Source organism: Styela clava, chromosome 8 (assembly GCF_964204865.1).
Source record: "Styela clava chromosome 8, kaStyClav1.hap1.2, whole genome shotgun sequence".
NCBI classification, from domain to species: Eukaryota; Metazoa; Chordata; class Ascidiacea; order Stolidobranchia; family Styelidae; genus Styela; species Styela clava.
Genome location: NC_135257.1, coordinates 7102883 through 7125668, shown reverse-complemented (window position 1 = coordinate 7125668; position 22786 = coordinate 7102883). Strand labels below are relative to the sequence as shown.

Here is a 22786-nt window from a genome sequence, read left to right as displayed (position 1 = left end):
ATTCAGATTGGGGTTAGGAATAACATATACAAAAGTCGTTATGCTACGCCCACCGGAAGTACTTGTGGTACTAAACTACACTAGACCTGAGCTGCCTTTGCAGCTGTACCGGTATGTGAACTATTAAAGCAGGAATGACTGAAGTACGGTATATCTTTTAGATAGACTATAAGTTAGTTGATAGTGTGACAGTGGATCATATGCTAGTTTCATAGACTTTCAGACATAGGATTAGCAATTGCGTAAAAATCATATTTATAGTCTATTTCAGTTTTTACCTTCATCTGGTCATGCAGTCATGGCCAAAGAATATGATTGTATGGTTCATGTAGTAATGTAAAGTAGACTACATGAACTACCGTCCTCCTTTTCATGGTAACATAGTTACTGTAGTTTTTCTAGCCTATATCTCATATTTTTTGTTCTTGAATCTTGCTTTTTATTCTGCAGCACTGACATTTTAGTTTTTCTTGTACTACAGTACGGTACTAGCTATTACTGAGGAGAAAATTTGCAACATTTGCAACACGTCAGAGTAAAACCATACAATACCATGAGCGGAAAGAGGCATGAGGTTGCTGAATTGCCCAAGGGATGGACAAGAGAAGAAGTAATTCGTCAAAATGGGATGTCAAGAGGAAAAACAGATATATATTATTACAGGTATATAAAAGAGAAATATCCTAAGTGGAATTGAATGATTTTTTTTTTATGTTTGAAGCAAATCCTGATGACTGCCTCTGTCATATTTAGAAAAACTCATATTTAAAATTTTTATTTTCGACATGACATTTTTTGGCTCGCTGACATATTTAGAAAACTTCATGTTTCAATTTTTTTCTTTTCCGCGATGTCCGCACAATATATCAATACTGCAATAAAGTCTGAATAATCTTATATAACACACAACTCAGCAAGTGCCATTGCTGCTGTCGATCACTTTTTTTTTTATTACAGGGTAGGTTAAAAACTGAGAAGAAAGAACTCTTGTTGTTTGTAAACAAATTGATAAGCTAAAACTTTAGTGTAGACTCCTGATCTGTACCCCAATACATTGATAAATAGAATAGATTAGGCAAAGTTAATTGTCCATATGAGATTATCTGCTAATTTGATATTACATTAATAATAATAAAACCCAAGTTAATTCCTCTGTTAGCTTCATTCTTACCAAGTAACAATATTTCTAATAAAACAATTGAACTTGAAAAAAAAATTATTATCAATCTTTGCTTTAAGGAAACATCCCTAAAGAAAAATATCATACCTCTGAGAGACAGCCAATTGAATCGCATCTGAATCTCTCTGTTTGGGAATTTAGTTTTTATCAAGGGACCTCAAAATTCATCTAAATTCTTTCTAGAATTTTATTCCACCTTAGTTAAAAGTTTTCCTTATCATAATTATCATTTAAATAAGTGGAGAATTTTTTACTGAGAAGAGTTTGTTTTAGCTGAGCTATTGTGATTTAGTTTGCATGATAAAAACATTATAATTTATCACCTTGTGTGAATTTGTAAAGCCAGTTTCTCTCCAACGTTGTCATATTATGTTACTTCAATAATAGGATTAAAAAAGTGTGATTTAAGGTTAATAATTTTATCTAAATATCGACAATTATGTTGCAGGATAAATTGGATTGAAGTTGAGTGGCCCCATTTAAGATGCCCATTCTATCAAATTCTCTAATCGTTGATGGTAGCTTGAATTTAACTGAAACTGTGAAAATATAATTTACCGTAACTTTATTTGTTGATATTTTACAGACCGGCTGTATTATTCTAAACCAGTTGCAAATTAATGCAAATTTATGTATTTCTTATGGTATATTTATTGACCATATTTTTCAAATTTTCAGTCCATCTGGGAAAAAGTTTCGCAGTAAACCAGATCTACAACGAGAATTAGGTGTAGACCTCACATATTTTCATTATCGTGCCGGGAAGTACATGAGGGATAAGGTGAAGCTTCAGCAGAGAAATCGTCTACTTGGAAGGGTATCATCTTACTTTCAATCTAATTTTCCTATTGCAAATGATTGTTCCCTATTAGGGCTGGGCATTTTCGACTATCTGATGATTTCAGAATGGATTTGAATATGTTTTTAAACGAATCGAATCGCGAATACTACGAAGATATTCAACTCCAGATTCCTGAATTACTGGAAGCATAGAATCTATCACTCGCTAAGATCGCTGAGTTGTCACGCACGAATATGTTTCATCAACAACTCACTGGAAAGAAAAGAGTCATATGTCAAAATTTCATTTTAAAAATATGATTTCAATTAAAAAAATTGTGGAATTCATCTTGCTTTTTTTACGATTAAATAAAAATTAAGATGGTGGCGATTCAAAACTTTCGTCTGAACCGATTCAAATAATTTACTATTGGATTCGCAAATGCCCAGCCCTATACTAAACCATATTTCACATAAACTCACATCAGTTACATGAAAATGGTTGTTCCCCTCATTTTATCACATGCTCCTGGTTGGTATAACAAAGTTTTGTTTATTTGTTCAAATTGTTTATTTATTATTTGTTTATGAACACATATAAAAAATGGATGTCACTTTCAATTATGCTATGAAAATAAAAGTCTCAAATGTTCTGCCATAATAGATAAAATCATAAGTGAATTATACTATAGTTTTGTACTATTTTTTATGCAAGGTCACAGGCCTTCTTCGGAAAATTGGAAAGATCACTGATATAGTATTGCAACATTGTAAATTTGAATCATTGTTTCAAAAAGCGAAATATAGATCTGTTGTTACAACAGAGATAGTATCACCAATAGACATAGCTTCACAGGCAAAAAATTTTAAACTTGCATTGTTATTGACATAATTGGTCAGGATTTATCAATGTGCCGGAAGGACCAGATATCTTAGAAGTAAAATGCTTCAATTATGAGTTGGATATGAAACTCTTTGCTTTGTGGCTGTACAAATAATGGGTAATCAGTCTTCTGATGACTTCAGTTCTTCAGCATTGTCCTCTTTGTTGTATGCCTCCTTTTCTTTTGACATTTTGTCGATATATTCAGCAATTATATAAAGCAAAATTCCGAATACAAGAATGCTAGTCATTATTATTATAAATACCTTGTTGCATATTACCCCACCTATAGCATAAGCAATGGAAGTTCCTAATGGATCCCATATTGAAAAAGTTGCACTGGCCGATTTCTTATCTTTTGGAAAGAACAAGGTATAAACTGATGTCAAGATAGTCTTGTGGACTGCAAAAAGTATACCATAACACCCAGATACAGCAAAAAATAACCATGTTGAATTTGCCTGGAAAGAAAATGGAATTTTATGTTGAATATCTAAATTTCATCTTTTCTATATTTCATGTCAGGATTGTCAAATGTTTAGTTTAAAATTAGGCTTTTTCCTTTGTTAAGATTTAGGGAATTATTTTTTGGTAGTTAATGTGGCAAAATTTTGAAATTTACGGTAATTATTATATTGAGTTTTTTGGCTAATGGTTAGTTAAGCTTACAATTTCTGGTTCCCAGATGAGCAACGCAATAGCGATTCCAATTTCTATCAAAGTGGCTCCGATCATAATTAAATTTCTTCCTGCTAATTTGGTTAGCATTCCAACAGCATAACTACCTACTGCAGAACCGAGTCCAAAAGCTGCAGCAACATATCCAACGTACCATATTCCTGAAAAAGGGGTTTTTGTATAGCAGTCAGGATGTAGCTAGAATCTCATTTATTGCATAACTTTTTGTCTAATTTCATTAATATTCAATACAATGGGCTGTAATGTTCTGGATTGTATAGGCATAATACAAATAGAAAAATGGGCGCTGCAGAAGTGTGTGTGCCAATGTGGAGATAACTGATGATTGTGTTCGCCTATTTTACATCAAGTTGTGTGAAGTGACTGAAACCTATGGGCAGGGGATATATTCACATGGCTAATACAAGATAGTCCTCGAACTCATAATAGAACTAAAATGAAGAGAATCGGAATAAAACTATAGCCCAACCCTTACCTGGCAGTCTGGCACACACACTACTGAAGTAGGCTACCGAAAAATGTATCCATTAAATAAATAAAGACATGAGGTAAAAATAGGGTACTAAAGCTTAACAATTGCTGTCTAGCATATACAGATCTTCTGGTCGATGCTCTCTTTAGTTATTGATTTTGTGTAGTGCTCAGCGTAGTGTGTAGAGTGCTCAGTTTTAAGCTTAGCCATCACTAACTTGATGAATTGTATTAAATGGCGTAAAAAATATTGAACATGGCTGATCTAATTACTAGCTATTTTTCTTACCTAGTACACAAGTTACCCAATATTTTGTAAATTGTCCGAATACGAATGATTGCAAAATTCCAACATGAAGTGAGATTGGAATCAACAATTTTGCATTATTGTTGAACCACAAAAATTTTGCTGTTGCAAATACCTGGTAATGGAAGAATATCACATGTTAAATTTTCTCCCTCAAGTGTATAATTATCTGCCCATATCTGATATGATACTATTCTATTATAAAGTATTTTTAATATTATATTTTGGAACACTCATGCACTGCTTATCATGCAGGGGAGTTAATTTTAGTTCAATGTGGACTTGTGGTAGTGATGAATAATTTTTGGCAATTGGCACTATTTACTTTGATCTGATATCTTAGAAAAGAGAAGAAATATGCTAACATCAATTCCGAAATGAAATCCTAATATTATTATATTCTGACTTTTATGACGTAATCCGGAATTTTTGAGAAATATAGAAGTTAGCCAAGACTTATATTACTATTTTTGAAATAAGGAACATTTGTCCATTTTTATGACTCACAAGACCCCACAGTTTTTGCATACCTGCTGTGCAATCGTGTTAGAAACTTCTGTCTGTCCGTCTTTTTCATGATTATTATTCAAATTTTGTGAGTTTGTGAATAAACTTTCCCTTTCTATCTCTTCCATCGTTTTTTCTTCGTCAGTTAATTCAATATTATATATGCTGCCATGCTTTGGGGCATCATCAGCTGGCAGTAATAGAATCAAAACTGCCCCGATTTGAATTACAGTAAACACAGAGAACAAACCGTAAAGTATATTTTTTTGTACACTCGACTCCATCACATCATTTGGTTTTGCGATACCTACAGTTTGATCACAGTTATGTAAACCACATGTTAGACTGTATTGGTTTGATTCTGAAATATTTTCATATGTTGAGGCAATCGCGTTATAACTCACTGTGGTTATGGACGAAATATTGACTGTTTCTTTTACTGCTATTGTATTAACATTGCTTGATAGTTGAAACACAACTGAAGACATCACATTTCCAATTACCATAGATAGTGAGAAAATTGCAAAGAAAACTCCAAAAAATTTTGTTGTTGTTTTTGCGTGGTTCTCCTTGTTTTGGGCGGCATAAGCAACTGCCAAATCACTGATATAAACTCTGCTTGCTGACCATAGTACTGAACTTGATGATCCAAGTATTACAGCTGCGGGTATCAATGTGTACCAACGAGGATAGAAATTTGCTGCAATTCAGAAATAACAAGATGTTTATTAAATATTAAAAAAATAAAAAGTCATTTCATATACCATAGAAGAATATAGGTGTTTGTATTCCAAAAATTATTCTTTATTTAAATATTAATTCAAGGGAATGCATTAGAAAGTACCATTGAACAGGGATGCGATGGACTAGCGGCTGAAGCGTTAGACTTAACTGTGTCTGCAACTCTGCATCACAGACTACTGGTCAAGAAAGATTTTGTGCCTTTCAAAAATATAAACTCCTTACATATCATTACCAATAGTATAAACTGCATAGGCTGAAGTTGCCAGTGCCATTGCTTTTCGACTTTGCAAGTAATTCATTGCCAATGAAGGAAGAAATAATGACGTCAAAACATATGATGAGTATAATGTACTCAATGACTGAGTTCCAACTTTATCATTCAAACTGCTTTGAAGGCCTGAAAATATTAAACAAGTCAATGTCATCTGTTACTTCAAATTCTCTCAATATTGATTCTTGTTTTATTTTGTACATTGATATATTTTACGGTATACTATTTGCTGTTTATCTATTCCTTACCTTCCAGTGCAAAGTATGCACTCTCATTCAATAAAAACGAAATTGATACATATAAAAGATTAGCTTTTATTCTACTGTTCTTCATTTTCTTTTTTTTGAACTTTAAGTCTAGATTGTGCAATATCTATTCTATAAAACAAAGTAAATTGTTAATAATAGATCCATTAATTAATTAATCCATTCTTTTGTGGGCGCTTCCGAAGTATGTGCACCAAGAAGGCGCACAACCTGAACCCTAACCTGGTACACATACTATGTTCAGGTTGTGCACCATCTTGATGCACATACTTCTGGAGCTCCCTTTTCTGACTCTGTACACCACCTTATGTCAGATAAAACAATTCATATAATGGACGTAACCATTGTTTTATTTTATATAGGCTACACAATGATTCTATACAACACATCTGGTATTGTGTGTTGCTGACGGGTGATCAATATTTCGGATGTTGAATGCAATCAGATAAATCAATTATTCAATTTAGAAGGGTCTAGTCATAAATGTAATGTGTGTGAAATCTTACTGGCATTATACTGGACACAAATCCAATCCAGTCAATTATGATTATTGAACCAGTATTGTCAATATTAAGTTAAGTACATAGGGAAACAAATGAAAGTGGTATTAGAAACTAAAGCAAATTTTATTCACATGGTCATGTAAGATAGGCAAAATTCAAAACAAGAACATTATTAGTGCAATCAACTGTAACAAACTAGATAACAAAGAACAAAATGTAATAAACAAAGTGCATGCATGCCAGTGCGACCAGTGTCTAATCATACTTTTGCACTAGAGAAGATTTGTTACTGCAGTTCTTAGAAACTATCTGTTCCATCTCTCTTTTAAGTTGTATTTTGATTCAAGCTACACGAACTAATCTTTGTCGGTAGGGTATTGTTTTATCATTGTGGCAATTAATTTGCTGTTATTACATCATGAATGCGCATAGCAATGCGTGTAGGTTCTATGATTATTTCTAGCAATTCAATTATTCGAATTCACCAATCTAAGTGCCCTGATTAAGAAAAGAACCTCTACCCCTGGAATAGAACAAAAATAAGGACACATGTCAAAATGAGGACAAAAATATTTTCTAAGATAAAGACTTCCGAAATAAGGACAAATCTTAGAAATAAGAACGTTATTGCAGCCCTGACTATAATGTATCTAAATCTCCAAATCCTGAAAAATACTTTAATTGTAGCCTACTTACTAAAGTGCAATCTTCCTATATTTATTTGTGTTTCTAGCATCTTATTTTTTTTAGCTGCAAATGCGTATTCTAAAAGCTCAACTTGCAATCACTGCTACTGGAAACATATTTCAATTAACCTCTACAGTAAACTTGGCTATGAGATGTATAATAAAGATTCACCTCGCTCAGTTCATTTTCAAACTGACGACATATAAATAAATGCAGCGTTTTATCCTGTGTTTATCCTATGTCAGTATGCCTTGACGATTAGACATATTTGCGTAATATTTATAATAACGAATGTATTCTCTCATGGGTTCTCATGACATCCTTATACACTTTTAGAGTCTTTCAACGCTATTGTTTATGTGCTATTCAATATTCAAAGACTTTCTTGGAAAATCGCTTCAGGGTTGAGTGATTGACAAAATTACTGGGGAAACCATAAGTAACCAACAGTATGTAGTGATGCATCATAAGCAAATATGTCAGTAATATCATTATAAAGGAATACATTTATGAATCATCACTGTGTATTGCATATTGAACACTTGGTTAGCTTAATATTTGTAAAAAAAAATTTGTAGTAATATTTATAATATAGATTACGAACACACTCCATAAAAATATAAAATATACCGGTAATACTAATTACTACAGAGCCTCTACCATCTACCTCAGCTGCCTCTACTACCCCGATTTCCCCACCATCTTATTAATACTGTACTGTATTTGCTTTTATTCATGTGATATGGAATTGTTTTCTGTTTTTCTAATAAAGTACTTTTTTGCATTATTTGTACATTTTATTACAGTACCATACTTTACAATAAAGTACGATATGTATAGAGTAATTTATGTATAATGTTCCGACTTCGGGTTAGGCCGCGTTTCAAGAACGGAACAACGTCGTAAGTCGAGGACTCCCTGTAGTCACAGTTGTACCATAGAAGGTTTTTGGTGGGGTTCAATATTTTTATGTTCTTTATATTTCATTTATCTCTTGTTTGCAGTAGGTATTGGTAAAAAGGTACAACGAACTGATTCTTTGATACCTATATATAAAACAAGCTGTCTCTAAATCAAACTTATTGAAAAATAAACACCCCAATAAGGTGTTTTATGATGTCATAATAATAAATTTAAAACTTCACATCCCTTGATTCTGTGATGCATACTGAATACTAAACCTGATTGTTACCAGAGATTGGTATCACCTACATTGTATTCTATCGTTGTTCTGGTATATTATCCCCTGCTTGCAACTAAACTGTTACACTGCAATTAGCAAACAATGAAACTACTATTTGCTTTCTTTCAGAATGGTCGAAGTGACCTAGACACGTCACTCCCAGTAAGACAGACTGCTTCAATATTTAAACAACCCGTGACAAAGCGAACCAACCATAAGAGCAGCAAAGTCAAACAAGATGCAACAAGAAATCAGAACAAGAGTCCACAACAGGTTATTGAACTTAGATGCATATTTGTTATACTACTGGGTATTTCAAAGTTGCCATAAGTTTGACTATTACGAATTGCGATTCTTTTCGCTGATCATAGTAGTTTGTCTTTTATGTCCCTGTAACAGTCTCATACTATTGATTTTATTAGACAAAAGGAGAGTAAACAAAATTTTCAAGATTTCAGATCTTGAAATTTTTCTTTTTATCAGATACCTTTGGAGAACTGTTCATATATTAAAATATGTTTTTATGTTTAATGTAGTAATTCAGAGTTTTTAAGTTTAGACTTATAACATGTGATATTGATATTGACAGGTCATCAATTTCTAAATAAATTTTTTGATGCTTCTGAATATCTTTAGAATTTCGTCTTTTGGATTAATTTTTCTGACCATTCAAACATCAACACTATTCTCAAACGCTATTTGGAAACGCCCATTACACCTCATCATTAAAAAGCATCTGATTCATTTTTCATTCAATATTAGGTACTCCCGTAGTATATGTACCAGGTTAGGGTTAGGCCATAATTTTATTCTGATTTTTCTTAAGCTTTCTGGTTGAAATGAAAATATTTTAGTTCTATTACAAGTCAGGGGACTTTCTGTGTTAGCCAAGTGAATATACCCCCTGCCCATAGGTTTCAGTCCCTTCATACAACTTGATGTAAAGTAGGCAGACAAAATTAGCTACCTCCATATTGATATATACACTTCTGGAGCGCCCATTATTATGCTGATCTACTAATGTTCCTTTCAATTACTGGTCACCTTCATTTAAAATTATTATTACTAATACAAAACACGTTCACATACACTGAAATAAGTTGATATGAACCAATTCAATTCAATACAGAATTATGAAATCCCAAGGTTACACAAACAGGCAATAAACCTTTTAGTATCAATTTGATATTCATTTTACAAAATCCAGTACTTTAATATTAAGGCCCAAGGTTATGTAAATAGACATAATCCTTGTCACAATGTATCAACTCTTGTGAAAATTGCAGAAAGTTGAATAGATGATGGTTTTGTGGTGAAAACTATAACCTATGGGCTTTAAAGATATTTTAAGTATGTTTACAGAAAATTTAATTTTTAACAGCTCTTCAAAGAAAAGCGATTGTCTGGTTTGAATGCCATTGATGTGTCAAATAATATCATCACTGCCCTTGATCTGCCTAAAGCTTTACAAGGTAATAAAATAACACATTGTAACAAAATTTTCGTTTCTGCCTTCCAAATATTATTTTCTAATCGGTTACATCCCAAAAAAATTTATGAAAAATAGATAATAAGAATTTTTTTTTCAATAATTTCAAGATTTTTGAGGGGGGTTACCGGGGGCCTGTCCTCCTTATGAAATTCGTTTTTTTAGATATTGTTTTACGCTCAAACAACGTCGTTCTACGATTATAACACTCCGGTGAAAACTACTTTTTCCCAGTGCTTTATCACCTCAACGTAATTTAACACCGCCCGACTCCAATCATACCTTATTGCTGTTAGTTGCCTAATAATGACGCTATATTTGTTTGCATTCCAAAATGACATATGTTACCTCAAAAAAGTAGAAATCGCACGCACGCTGTCGATGCTGTCGCTGTCGAATTGAAAACGACAATAGGATCACGCAATCTCCCTCTCGACGAATACTCTCGTGCTTCATCAACTTGACCCAATTTAACGTCTTCATGTTATAATACTGCAGTAGAAACTCTGAAAATCTGGATACGAAAATTATTTTCGAAATAATATTGCTTTGACTAAAGTAAGATTTTCTACATATTAAAGGTCGAAAACCGAAAAACCGAAAAAACGTGTGTGATGATATTGGTTTATTTTAGATTAATTTAATGCAGGAATGTCCAATTCAAATTTAATATTCGAAATTTCACAACGGCGTAATAATGCGTTTAATAAACTAAAATGCGTGGTCGTTCACAGCGAAATTCCACAGGTACGTGTAGCCCGCCCCTCTTTGCCTGACGGTGTTTTTAGTGAATATTTTGCAAGTCCTATTTCAAACATCGACCATTAATCCGTAGTCAGCGGTACCCGCATTTAAAAATAAAACAATAAATATCGCGAAAATTTTAATTTTAGAGCAAGTGTGAGTAGAGTCATGATGGTTTATAGTACAAAAAAACACGCTCGCATGTAGCGCCGATCAAATACATGAAATGTGAAACTATTACTTGGAATTTATTGTTAAATAGGTTGATTTTTTATTGCCATTCAATGATTATTTACATGCGCGGTGATTAGTGGCGGGTCAAATCGTATTTTTTTTACTAGAGTTATTCGAATATTTTCAACGAACACCGAATAATGAGTATTGTCATTTTAAACATTAATTTGGATGGAGAATAAATATTTGTTATTTCGGATTTTACTAGAAGACTGAAAACTCCATAACAATGCGGCGTTTTTTATTTCATAATTTTGTCATAATCGAAGGCTGCAGTAAATTTTTTGTCACCGCGATCTCTTCGGCGGCCGACATTAATGTTGTTAAATTATATTAAAGCACTTTTTTATTCAAATATTAATCCTCACGCAACGGCGGATATCGTAGTTTGGTTTTTATTTTCGGACCGTATAGTTAGTTCACATCGGCGAATATGTTAGAGACAACTATTAAGGAGTGCATTCACAACACAAATTAATTTTATTCTCCTTATTATCTTCTGTGTAGGATTTGTATCCCAGTTTGTAAATTACGGTCCCAGTTTTAAGCGAACAATATTATCATTACTGACCCCGGGATGCGATATTTGTGAAGCGGATAGTGACATTTTTATGCCTTTAATTTTAGATCGTGTCGGTGTTATTTTCGTATTAAATAATAATTAAAAGCTCTGCAAATCGGTAATCTCTTGAATAATCGATGTTGAGTATTTACGTAACTCGGCTTTGGGTTAAAACACTGATACTAAACACATGAATAAATCGGCAATAATTGCATTTCTACGTGGTCAAAATAATATATATTTCTTCCCAATATCTCAAGAAATTTCCATAAAATACATTATTTACCTATCTTACTTATCTGGTTTGACGTTTCTAAATTCACAAAAACGGTGTTGACGTGCTTAATGCAAAATTAGGAATTGAAAAAGATGACGCAAAGAGGCAAGGCAATTTTGTTTTTACATTTATCGTTTCTACCAGTTAGCGATAGCCGTCGGTAAATTCTCACACGTAACTCATTGTAAATTAATGTTAATAAATTCTATTTTGCTCTTCAATGCGCTGTGATTTGTATTAATAAAAGTGCGCGATCGTAAAACTACGTCGTTGCTTTTTTGTAAATGAAATTCACATCAAAAATTTTTCCATGTACCCCCCCCCCCCTCCCGCTGGCTGCGCCCCTGGGCCGGACCCCCTACCCCCTCGTTGAAAACGGCCTGGTTGCGCCACTGCTAGGAATACCAAAAACACATGTTATAATAACAGTTTTATGGGGAAATTCTCCCCATTTTCACAAGGCAAAAATTACTGTGATTCTCTGGAAGTACATATCAAGGGCTAACAGGAAATCTAGGTGAAAAGCTGAGAGAAAAAAATTATTTTTTGTTATGCAGTGTAATGATTGATTTGTCACTAACAGAAAATAAACAAGTTATCTTACACCTATTATTCAAATTTTTTTACCAAAATGTGTTAGAATGCTTTTTTTTAATATTTTATTGAAACTTTGTTTTTTTTCCTATATAAAGGTTTTTAATAAGATTTATTCCAATTCCATTCTTACTTCATGTTTAATTTGTGTTTTAGCTGTAGGCCCAGACACAAGTTCGGATGCATTATTACGAAGAATCGCCACCCAATTACATCATGGAGGACCACCAATAACAGGACAGACATCTAGCGTTGTTATGAAGGATGCTTGTGTCTGGTTGAACACTCAACAACCACTCTGTAAAGCATTTGTTGTTACTGAAGATGATGTTAGGTGGGTATTTCTAGTAGTAGTTGCCATAACAATCTGATGTAAGATATTTGCTGCATAACATGTTCTGTATTAGTCCATTTCGCAATATTATGTCAGTACTTTAGCTACTGATATTTCAATTTCTTCAATAGCCAAAACCAGGGTAAACTTATTAGTAAGTTATGCAAGTCTATGTGTTCAAGATTCAGATAAGAGCCACGGGCAAAGGCGCCTAATGTGACTATCTAGCTACCATACTTGGAAAAATGCTTCTATGGGTATAGCTAATTACCAATTCCTTCAATTTTATTGGCTTTCCCCGTCTAGCTCAAGGCAAGTCTCGGCCTGTGTTCAAAAGCCTTACACATGTAGGTTGTTGCGAAAGGCAATAAAATTTTTAATTCTGACAGCAACGGATATCGTTCGCAACGCTCAACCAAAAAGATTCAATGGCTTGTTTATCACAAATCAATTATTAAACATCGACCAAACTATTTTTATATCGTTGCAGACCCCTGTGCAGTCATCACAGAAGTGACCACAGTTGGGGAAACCCTGCTCTAACATGCAAAAAAAAATTATTTAATAGTACAATTGAAATATTTTAGAATTATTTGTAAAATATTAAATAGTGAATTTGACAAATTTATTGCAGTGACATCTAAAAACAGCAAAAATATTACTATACTATACTCAACATAATTTATATTATATTTCAACTGAGTGGGGCAAAAATCGTTCAACTGAAAACTATCTCATATTGTTTCTATTATAATATTAGAGTAATAAATTTTATATTTAGCAATTAGTAATTATTACCAATCGTTATTTTACACCAATCGCTTCACAGACAAAAAAACTACACTGCCAGCAACAGTAAGTTTAAACAGCATTGATTAAATACAAACCTAATATTAATCAATCATATAAACCAGGGGTGTCAAACTCGTGGGTGTTCCAGGGATGCATTGCATTTTCGGAATTGTGAAAAGGGCCGCAAACAGTTGTATACTTGGAGCATATTTTTAGATAGGTGTAGTTTGTGACATATATTGTGATGTTATTAAACAGCCGATTGAAGTTTTCTTAAAGTAAAAAATCCCATTCACATATTAGTTTTTGCATTTCACTATTATTGCAATTTACCGTATTTATTGCAAAAAATCATAAATTTTTATGTACAACATTTTTGAACAAAGTTTTGATAAGAAAACAATAATACTTAAACTAAAAATGACTTAATTTATTTAAAACCCGAAAACAGAAACGGCCATTGAAGCGAACGGCCGGTGATTTCGACGAATAAATACAACTTTCCATCTGTGACATCATAAGGAACGTCATTGTCAAATGGTCAATTATGACGATGAGACTGGCCAACTTAGCAACTTGAAACAGTTTACTTATCTTCAAATACAATTTAATGTACTATAAATGCAATTTAGCAAACATAAAAGGATATCATCATGTTCGGATGAGATTCAAAACGCGACTTTCAAAATCTTTCTACGTAAAATATTAGTGAAAATGATAGGTACGTTTCAATAATGGTGCACAAACTTTTCATAAGGCGCCATGTTATATGGCCGAGAACAATTGGCACAAGATGGTGTCCATTGTCTGAGCGTTGCCCCGCTTGTATTATATATACGCTTTGGAAAGACTACAGTATCATGTTTTTATATACAGTGTATTTATATGCCTTTTGCTCTGAAGAAGTCCTTGCACAGACAAGCAATTTTATGTGAGGACCTATTGCATTTCAAAAGGACTGATTTGACCTTGGTAACCCAATTTATCGCACCCTGGTGGTGGGCATGGGGTTCAAGCCCGAGATTTTAACCTGTATAGTTAAGTCTAATGACTTAACAACTAGGACACTGCAAGTTTGTCTTTTTCTAACCAATATATAACAAAACTATACAATCATTCACGTGTCATTGTCAAAGACAAACTTTTTTTAATCAAATCAAATTAGATAGAAAATGACAAAATCAATTACATATTCACTCCCTCTTGCACTATCATGCTACCATAAAATATATTGCACAATCGCGAATTTTACAAAAATAAAACTGTGACAATCTAACTACCGTACGTGGGGTCGAAGTTCATATTTACCACCAAACATTCATAATCGTGAAAAAAACTAAAGAGATAGGGGTAAAAAAAAATTAATTGAATATATATCTCTATTTTCTACTAAATATAAATGATAGCCCATCTAAAACAAGATGTTCACAATTAATAGGCAATCATAGAACCAAGAAATCGGTTGGTAATGATAAACTGCAGCTTACTATTATTTAATTTTTTAACTACTATTTGAATCAATTATTTAGCAGTACAGATAGCATTTTTAAAAAGCTTTCGGCAAACAATAATTCAAATTGATGTCAATGCTTATTGAAAACATTATGTGTCAGGTTAGTAGCTTTATTTACCTAACTGTTTTACTCTGATGCAGGGGTCACCAAACTTTTTTGACCGCGGGCCGGGTATGACTCAAACTGTGTTGAAACGGGCCGGAATACAATAAATTCACAAAAGTTGGGAAATCCATTCGATTTATTCAACAATATATATTCTACATTTCTGAAGAATATTAAATTCTATCTATATCGCAGAATATATGTCGAGAACATCCTAGGAAAACAAATATACAAGATTTCTATATCTAGACAACTATCCTAGGATTAACTGTTATTAAAACGTTGCTGTCATGAATTAGGAATGTTACAAAATCCGCTTTTTCGCGCCAAATAATGTACGCATCACGACTGCGGACTGCCTGCTGTAGCTTGGAATTCCATGAAATTTTGACATAATTTAGATAAAATAAATGACTATTATCTGGTATTTGATTTTTTTCATTAGTGCATAAATTTCCCAACATTCAAAAATTATGCTCCGGTTATACGTAGTGCAAATTAATGATATTGTTTATAGACACCAATTAAATTTATATGAACTTACCAATTTTTATGAAATTTTTACAATCAGAACATCGTTAATTATTACCCACAATGAACCACTGTCAAACTATCATGCAAGACTCCAGCGTTTATTTGCGACGATCTTTCGGCGGTGTCAATGACCGTTGCCATAATAAAATTCTGAAATAGTCTCAATATTTCATAGATGTGACGAACATCGAAAGATTAGTGATTGATATGTGTTCTTTTTTCATATTTATTAAAGTTCTTATCAAAAAAGTAATAATATCCTTATGGGAAAAATTGGCCTGTCGGGCGGTACTAAAATTACAACTCCTGAGGAGGCAAATCATGATTGACTTATTTGATTCATACTTAAATTTCCGAAACACAACCAAAAACTAACGAATAGCATTCAAAGTCGCAAAAACGAAGTATTGTTTACAACCACAACTGAAATCTGTCAGGGTGACAAAAGTGTCTGAGCGGATGCGAAAAGGCCTATTATTATTAGGTCACTTTTTGCATCTTGCAGATTGGCGAATGTTACGAAATAAACAAGAAAGACGATGCTTGGGGAAAATCTCCCTTGGAACAAAATTATGCCATTTTTGCGTGTTATTGCGGGCCGGATAAAATGACGCCGCGGGCCGGATCCGCCGTAGTTTGGTGACCCCTGCTCTAATGCAACATAAATATAGATGATGTACTTACTGTTAGGGATGTTAGTTAACAAAGAATAATGACAGAGAAACAACACATAAGCATGGTACAATATAAATCATATTTCCTCTAACACAGCTTTGTCTTAACAACTTTATCTGTCTTTCAACTTTTACTAATGATTTGGTTTCTGCGAGACTAACTACTTATCCTTCTTCTATGCTTTTGTGCCGGTGGATCCGTATGCATATATTGCAAGGATGCTGTAGCAAGAGTAAAGATAACTATCCTAAGTGATTCAAGAGTCTTGCTGCACACTAACACAAATATATTTCTGTAACGTTTCGTCTGATCAAAGTCAGACTTCTTCAGACATACATAGTTCAACTATAGTATGGAACTATAGTTGAACTCTACAAGTCTGACTTTGGTCAGACGAAACGTTACAGAAATATATTTGTGTTAGTGTGCAGAAAGACTCTTGAATCACTTCCAACTTTTACTCGTTATTTTTCTTTTGTGACAATAGTTTACATCAATAACATCCATACTTCCTATGTTAAAGCTAATTACATCACTAACTTCCATGTTTATTTATATTTGGTGTGGGGAGAGGTTGCCTCTGGCATTTCTATCATGATTTGTTTGTATATTGGAATATTAAGCGTCTGTGACCTTAGTTTGTTTTTCTCGTATATCTATATTTATTTATAATGTGGTCAGACATCTTGTCATGTACAAAACAAAGAATTACATGAATTGCTAATTTCAAGATCAAATTTACAGTGATTATTAATAAGCATATATTTCATGTGGAAAGTAACATTTAAGTTAATATGGGAAATACAGCATACAGATATAAAGGAATAACTGAATCATTTTGTTATTATAACTTGATGGTCAAACATGCTGAATTCCAGGGGACACATTTTCATTATTGCAAATTTGATAAATTTATATTTTTTGCATTCTGTAGTATCTAGAATAACATATATATTTATGCTTTGGTATAGGTCACCTAAATTCATTTTGTGTTATTTATATTATTTTATTAATAATACCATCGTTCAAAATAATGTTGAGTGCAATTTTTTGGCTGGAGATATTGTATTGATCTTGTGCAAAAAAGTGAAAATGAATGCAATTAATTTCATACTTACACGAGAGCTCACATTTCTTATTTTACTATGTATTTTTTCATTGACCATAAATTACTTAGTGTGGCTTTCGTAACTTGTAAGTTCACTAATATCCTGCTTCTTTTGTTATAGGAAACAAGAAAGACGTGTTCAACTTGCAAGAGAAAGGTTAGAAGCCGCTTTACGACACCAAGATGTTTTGCAGAGACAGGAACTTGTATTACAAGGATGACAAAATATTAGGCAATATTGGTAAGATGCTTCTGATATGGGTTTTCTATGACAAAGAATATTTTACAAAGAAACATAATTTACTTGTACAAATCACTAATACTTTCTTGCATGAAATGTTGCTGTCACATTCAGGGGGTGCTCTTATTGGCAGTACAGAACCAGAATGTGATAAAACAAATCAAAAAAAGAATATCAATACATGGCCAAAACCATATTTTACTATTTGGGATACATTCTGAAAAAAAATATTTTTGAACATGAAATATCAAATACATTCTAATCATTCATGTGGAAAATTACATAAATCACTTTATCTTCATGATAGTCATAACGAAAACAACACAAAAGGTCATTGTTTTCTCTGTGTTGTTTCCTACCAGTCCAAATTTCCCACTGACAGCCCAAATCCCTAATTTTTAAACGATCCGTTTTGGACATCCCAGATATCAAATATGATTGGCATTCAAACAGCAAATTTATACAGAATGTTGCCTGTGCATATTTTACATATAATATAACAGTTTTTGTTCCTATCAACTTCCCAACCTTTTTACACTATATGTTATTATGTTTACATTCATCATATTTAGATAGCTTTGAGCTCTTGTAGTTGACGACTAATAGGCGCGACTTGCCAAGCGCCAAATAAGTGCAGAAAACTTTACGGCTTTGTCTCCGAGCTGCTATGAAACTGAAGTTTGGTTTATTTGCATTACATAACACGGGTAGACAGTGGTAGTACTTAGTGGTGCGACAAGATTCGGACTCGTGCTCGGATTCGTGGCCGAAGCACTCGTAATTTGATACTCGGATTCGGCCCGAGCCTTTGATGATTTTACTTTTACCCGAGTCCGGGATATCAAACGTCACGCGATAGTCAAGCGCAGACTGATGCGCAAATTCAACTTTTTTGTTCTGTTTTGCCCCGAGACAGTCCAGCCCATTTTCTCTACGGTGAAATTAAAACAAGGCGCCAAAACTGCAAATTCACGACGCCGTAGGAACAAAAAAATGTCAGCGAAAGACTGCTGAATAAATTCCTGAGTTGCATGTAGCTTGCCTACCATTGCCAGACGTAGTTTGGTGAATGTTTACCACGTCCTATTTCAAGCATATACTTGCTAATCCCCGAACAGTAATTAATCCGTAATCAGCGGTAACCATGTCACGCTGTTCGCTATTTATTGTTCCACATATGAGCTCGCTATTTCCGGAGAGAAACAGATGTTAGGAATGAAACGATAAAAATAGTGAAAATTAATTTTGAGAGAAAAGTATAACTCGCATATGCTGGTGGCGTTACAATCGTATATATGTATAAAAAGGTGACCGTACATTTGAACCCACGTACATTTGAACCCATGCGTATATCCACGGGTTCAATCTATATGCGGGTGCTAAAACCCATGGGTTAGGGTTAGTATGGGTTTAACTATTCGTGAAACAAAAAAAATCCATAGGTGCAATAGCATACAGGTGCAATTGTCATGGGTTCAAATGTACGTGGGTTCAAATGTAATGGAACCGTATAAAAACGATCTCGCTAGTCGCATCGAATAAATGTACATGAAATGTTAAACTATTACTCGTGGTAATTTAATGTTAATCGGGCCGATTTTTTATTGTCATTCAATAAGTATTTACATACGCCGCGATAAATGACGAGCAAAATTTTTCTTTATCGAATAATTCGAATATTTTTTTTTATTTACAGATAGTAGAAAATTACTAGAAGACTGGAGATTCGATAACAACGCGGCGTCATTACTTCTTAAATTTTTTTTTTGTCACCGCGATCGTTCGGCGACCGACATCCTAAATATTGTTGGTGAACTATATTTTAAAGCACCTTTTTCACTAGTATTAGTTCTCACGCAACGCCGGACACCGAAGTTTCGTTTTTATATTTCAGGCAGAAGTGTGATTACAAATCGGCGAAGATATTAAAGACAGCTATTAATTAGTGAATTCATATAAACATATTAATTAAATAAATCGACAATAATGACATTTCTACGTAGTTGAAATAATATTTCCGTATAATACATTATTTACCAGTCTTACTTAATCTGGTTCGAGATTTCTATATGTGAAGAAGGTGTTGGCGCGCTTTATGCAAAATTGGGGGTGACCGTACATTTGAACCCATGTGTATATCCACGGGTTTAATCTATATGCGGGTGCTAAAACCCATGGGTTAGGGTTAGTATGGGTTCAACTATCCGAAAAACAAAAAAAATTCCATAGGTGCAATAGCATACAGGTGCAATTGTCATGGGTTCAAATGTACGTGGGTTCAAATGTAATGGAACCGAAATTGGGAATTGTAAAGATAACGATAGGCGCAGAAAGAAAACAAAGAACACCATAATAAATCTCACATTTATCGTCTCTGTCTGTTAGCGAGAGTCGTTGGTGAATTCTTAATCGTAACTCTCACTTCTAAATTAATGTTAATAAATTCGATTTTGCTTTTCAACGCGCCGTTATTTGTATTAGGAAAATGATTGTGTCAGTTTGAACAGACAGCCCCAAATTAGCATATAACACGTTTCGCCCTTATTGAATTACAATCAACAATTACACATTCTTCTATTCCGCGGATTCGACAATCGATATTGATGGTTTTTAAACGAGAAATAGCTATTTTGTTATGATAAATTTTTAAGATACATTTATTCGATGCTGCCACAGTTGGCAATTCTTTATTAATATCTCAATTATCACGGAGATGGGCGTCTGTATCAGCGCCGACTAAAAAAGATAACATATACCGGTAAGTGAAAAGTAGAAATTTTGCATAAAATTTGTCTTACAAACGTGGGGGTTACGATTACGACCCATATTTATCAAATTTATCGCCATAGAACCAGGCTTGCAGCAGTCGACGCGGTGGTCGATCAGAGCGCATTGTTACGTAACAGTATTCTTTCGACGGGAATAGTAGGACGTGTTTGAAAACTAATTTAAACCAGCCGCTCAGCGAATGACTGTCCCGAAAGCAATAGTGTTTATGTGCAACGTTTTGAATTACATAGTCTATCTTATCTTACAGAATGTTTAATTTACGGCCAATATACGCGACCAACAGGTAGGTACACTTTAGGTATTTATTTCTGAGCTATGTAAAAGTATTGGACTCGGGATTCGGCCGAGCCGAACCTTTTTGGATTCGTCGCATCCCTGTACAGTGTGTAAAAGAGTTGCAGAAAACGAATAAAGCACTGTAAAACAAAATCAATTCTATATATTGCCTATTGGGTATATTTACAATATGACCTTTAAACGTCGTGCTTTCCTCCGCATGAACGCGAGAATAACCTTTTCTGTTGGAAATCCAATTTCCCTATTTATCAGATGCAGGGCTAAGCGATTCAGCCGAGTTTCCATGGTGGTGTTCCGCAAATATGTTTTCTAACCACGTAGCTGTAAAACAATCTTTCGGTAGATGCAGTTTGGACCGGAAGTGTGAAAATCATTTGCAGTAATTTTCGAACATTGGGATATGCTTTGGCAAAAGCATGGTTCAGCGCATCCTAAGCGGTTTTCGGCAGATTGGCCAGTCAATGTGTAATGCCAAGTATGTCTTCCATTATACGCAATATGCATACACTGGGAAACGTATATTTGAAATATAAATTCAGAATGGGTATTATTTTCATTTATTATACCAATGGCCAAAACATAATCAACTATGCCGAATGTACCGGTAGTCTGAAAAAAAATAAATTGAATACCCAAGTCCCATATTAGTAGTCCTATAATCTTAAAATTTATGATAAATGTCTTCAGACTATTGCTGAACTGGCACATTTCTGGGACAGCCAAATACAATTTTAAATAAAATAATCTCTATTCTTCTCGAAATCTAAATAAGTTTACGGAAGTGAATGTAACTGTTTGAATATATTATTCAGTTTAGAGTTTCTTGATTCTCAATTTATTGTTCAAAATCGACATTATTCTAAAAAACCGTCTGCATAGATTGAATTGAAATGAGCAGAAATGTTATCATTTAGGATTTAGTACCATCTGTTTTATGGCCTGTATATATTACCATTGATCAGGGACCGAATCCGGACTATTTGAGTAATAAATTTAGACCAGGTGCTATGAGGACGAATATTTCACATCTTTTTAGAAAAGTTTGCTCTCACCTACACAATTAAGCCTTGTCATACCGAAGCGCGATATTAAGCATTTGCCTTGTATTTTGTTGAACGATACATTCGAAATTTTGTTTGCATAGTTGAAATATATTTCTCGGAATGACCGGAACACAGTAATTTTTGAATATTTTGCACGGACCTTTGGTGAAAATAGTTGGGTAGCCCTGTTATGGATTACTTGACCCTTATAACAAGTTTAGGTGGTAAATATAGTCAATGTTTTCGCAATCAATTGATTGTGTTCAATTCAATCAATCTTTTGTTCGATCTGTCTGCATCTCCGTCAGAGTTCATTGTATTTTGCAAAAGGTACATAACATTTCGTTTATCTTTATAGTTGGTATGATCCATTTGATTCCATCCGATACATTATTTGCTCAAGTTACATTCGCAACCTTGTAAATTTAGTGATTTTGCGAGCAAGAAATTCACACCTTTCTCTACTTAGGGAGTAGGCTGTTGTTTTCTTTCACAATGTGATCAAATGTGGCTATTTTTCGACATCTGAAGTGTACATTTCTACATTAAATGTCCTTCCTTTAAAGCTCTGCTTCCCCAGTAATAATAATAAGTCATTTTTCAAATTTGCGAAAGCATAATAAGAGAATAAAGGTGCCCACTATTCACTATAACGCAAGACCACAAGAAAGCAAAATAAAATCAAAAATATGATGTGTGCAAAAGGTATGAACATTGCATGGTAAAACATCGGTGGGTAAAACAATTCGCTGATGTCAGCCTTTATCACAATCGAGAAAATGGCGATGCCGATGCCGGAATATTTTTCTCGCCAGCAAGTAATTCTTGTGTAATAACTATTGTTCTCAGTAAATTCGGCAACGTGGATTTTCAAGTAAGCGCATTGGAACTTTTAACCGTTTCGGCAGACTGCCAGTCCCGTGAGCTCTATATGCTGCAAATTTGATTAAACGTGGTCTTTCGTAATACCTG

The 22786-nt window shown here is 33.7% G+C and overlaps 2 protein-coding genes across 2 annotated transcripts in view; one reads left to right on the top strand and one right to left on the bottom strand.

Moving 5' to 3' along the window:
- The first annotated feature begins 434 nt into the window (after window positions 1–434).
- Window positions 435–22786, top strand: part of LOC120345313 (methyl-CpG-binding domain protein 2-like) — a 30999-nt gene continuing 8647 nt past the window's right edge. The window contains exons 1-6 of the mRNA XM_039414710.2: window positions 435–663; window positions 1859–1997; window positions 8611–8754; window positions 9863–9953; window positions 12538–12715; window positions 17565–17684. Coding sequence (XP_039270644.2) covers window positions 554–663; window positions 1859–1997; window positions 8611–8754; window positions 9863–9953; window positions 12538–12715; window positions 17565–17664 — 762 coding nt within the window. The 5' untranslated portion in view covers window positions 435–553 and the 3' untranslated portion in view covers window positions 17665–17684. The remainder of the gene's footprint in view (window positions 664–1858; window positions 1998–8610; window positions 8755–9862; window positions 9954–12537; window positions 12716–17564; window positions 17685–22786) is intronic.
- LOC120345312 (protein unc-93 homolog A-like) lies at window positions 2507–6465 on the bottom strand. The gene is made up of 6 exons (XM_078114919.1): window positions 6091–6465; window positions 5804–5968; window positions 4851–5527; window positions 4303–4435; window positions 3513–3682; window positions 2507–3304 (listed from the first exon to the last, which is right to left on the bottom strand). Exons 1-6 carry the CDS (start codon window positions 6173–6175, stop codon window positions 2966–2968), a joined length of 1569 nt encoding a protein of 522 aa, XP_077971045.1. The 5' UTR covers window positions 6176–6465; the 3' UTR covers window positions 2507–2965.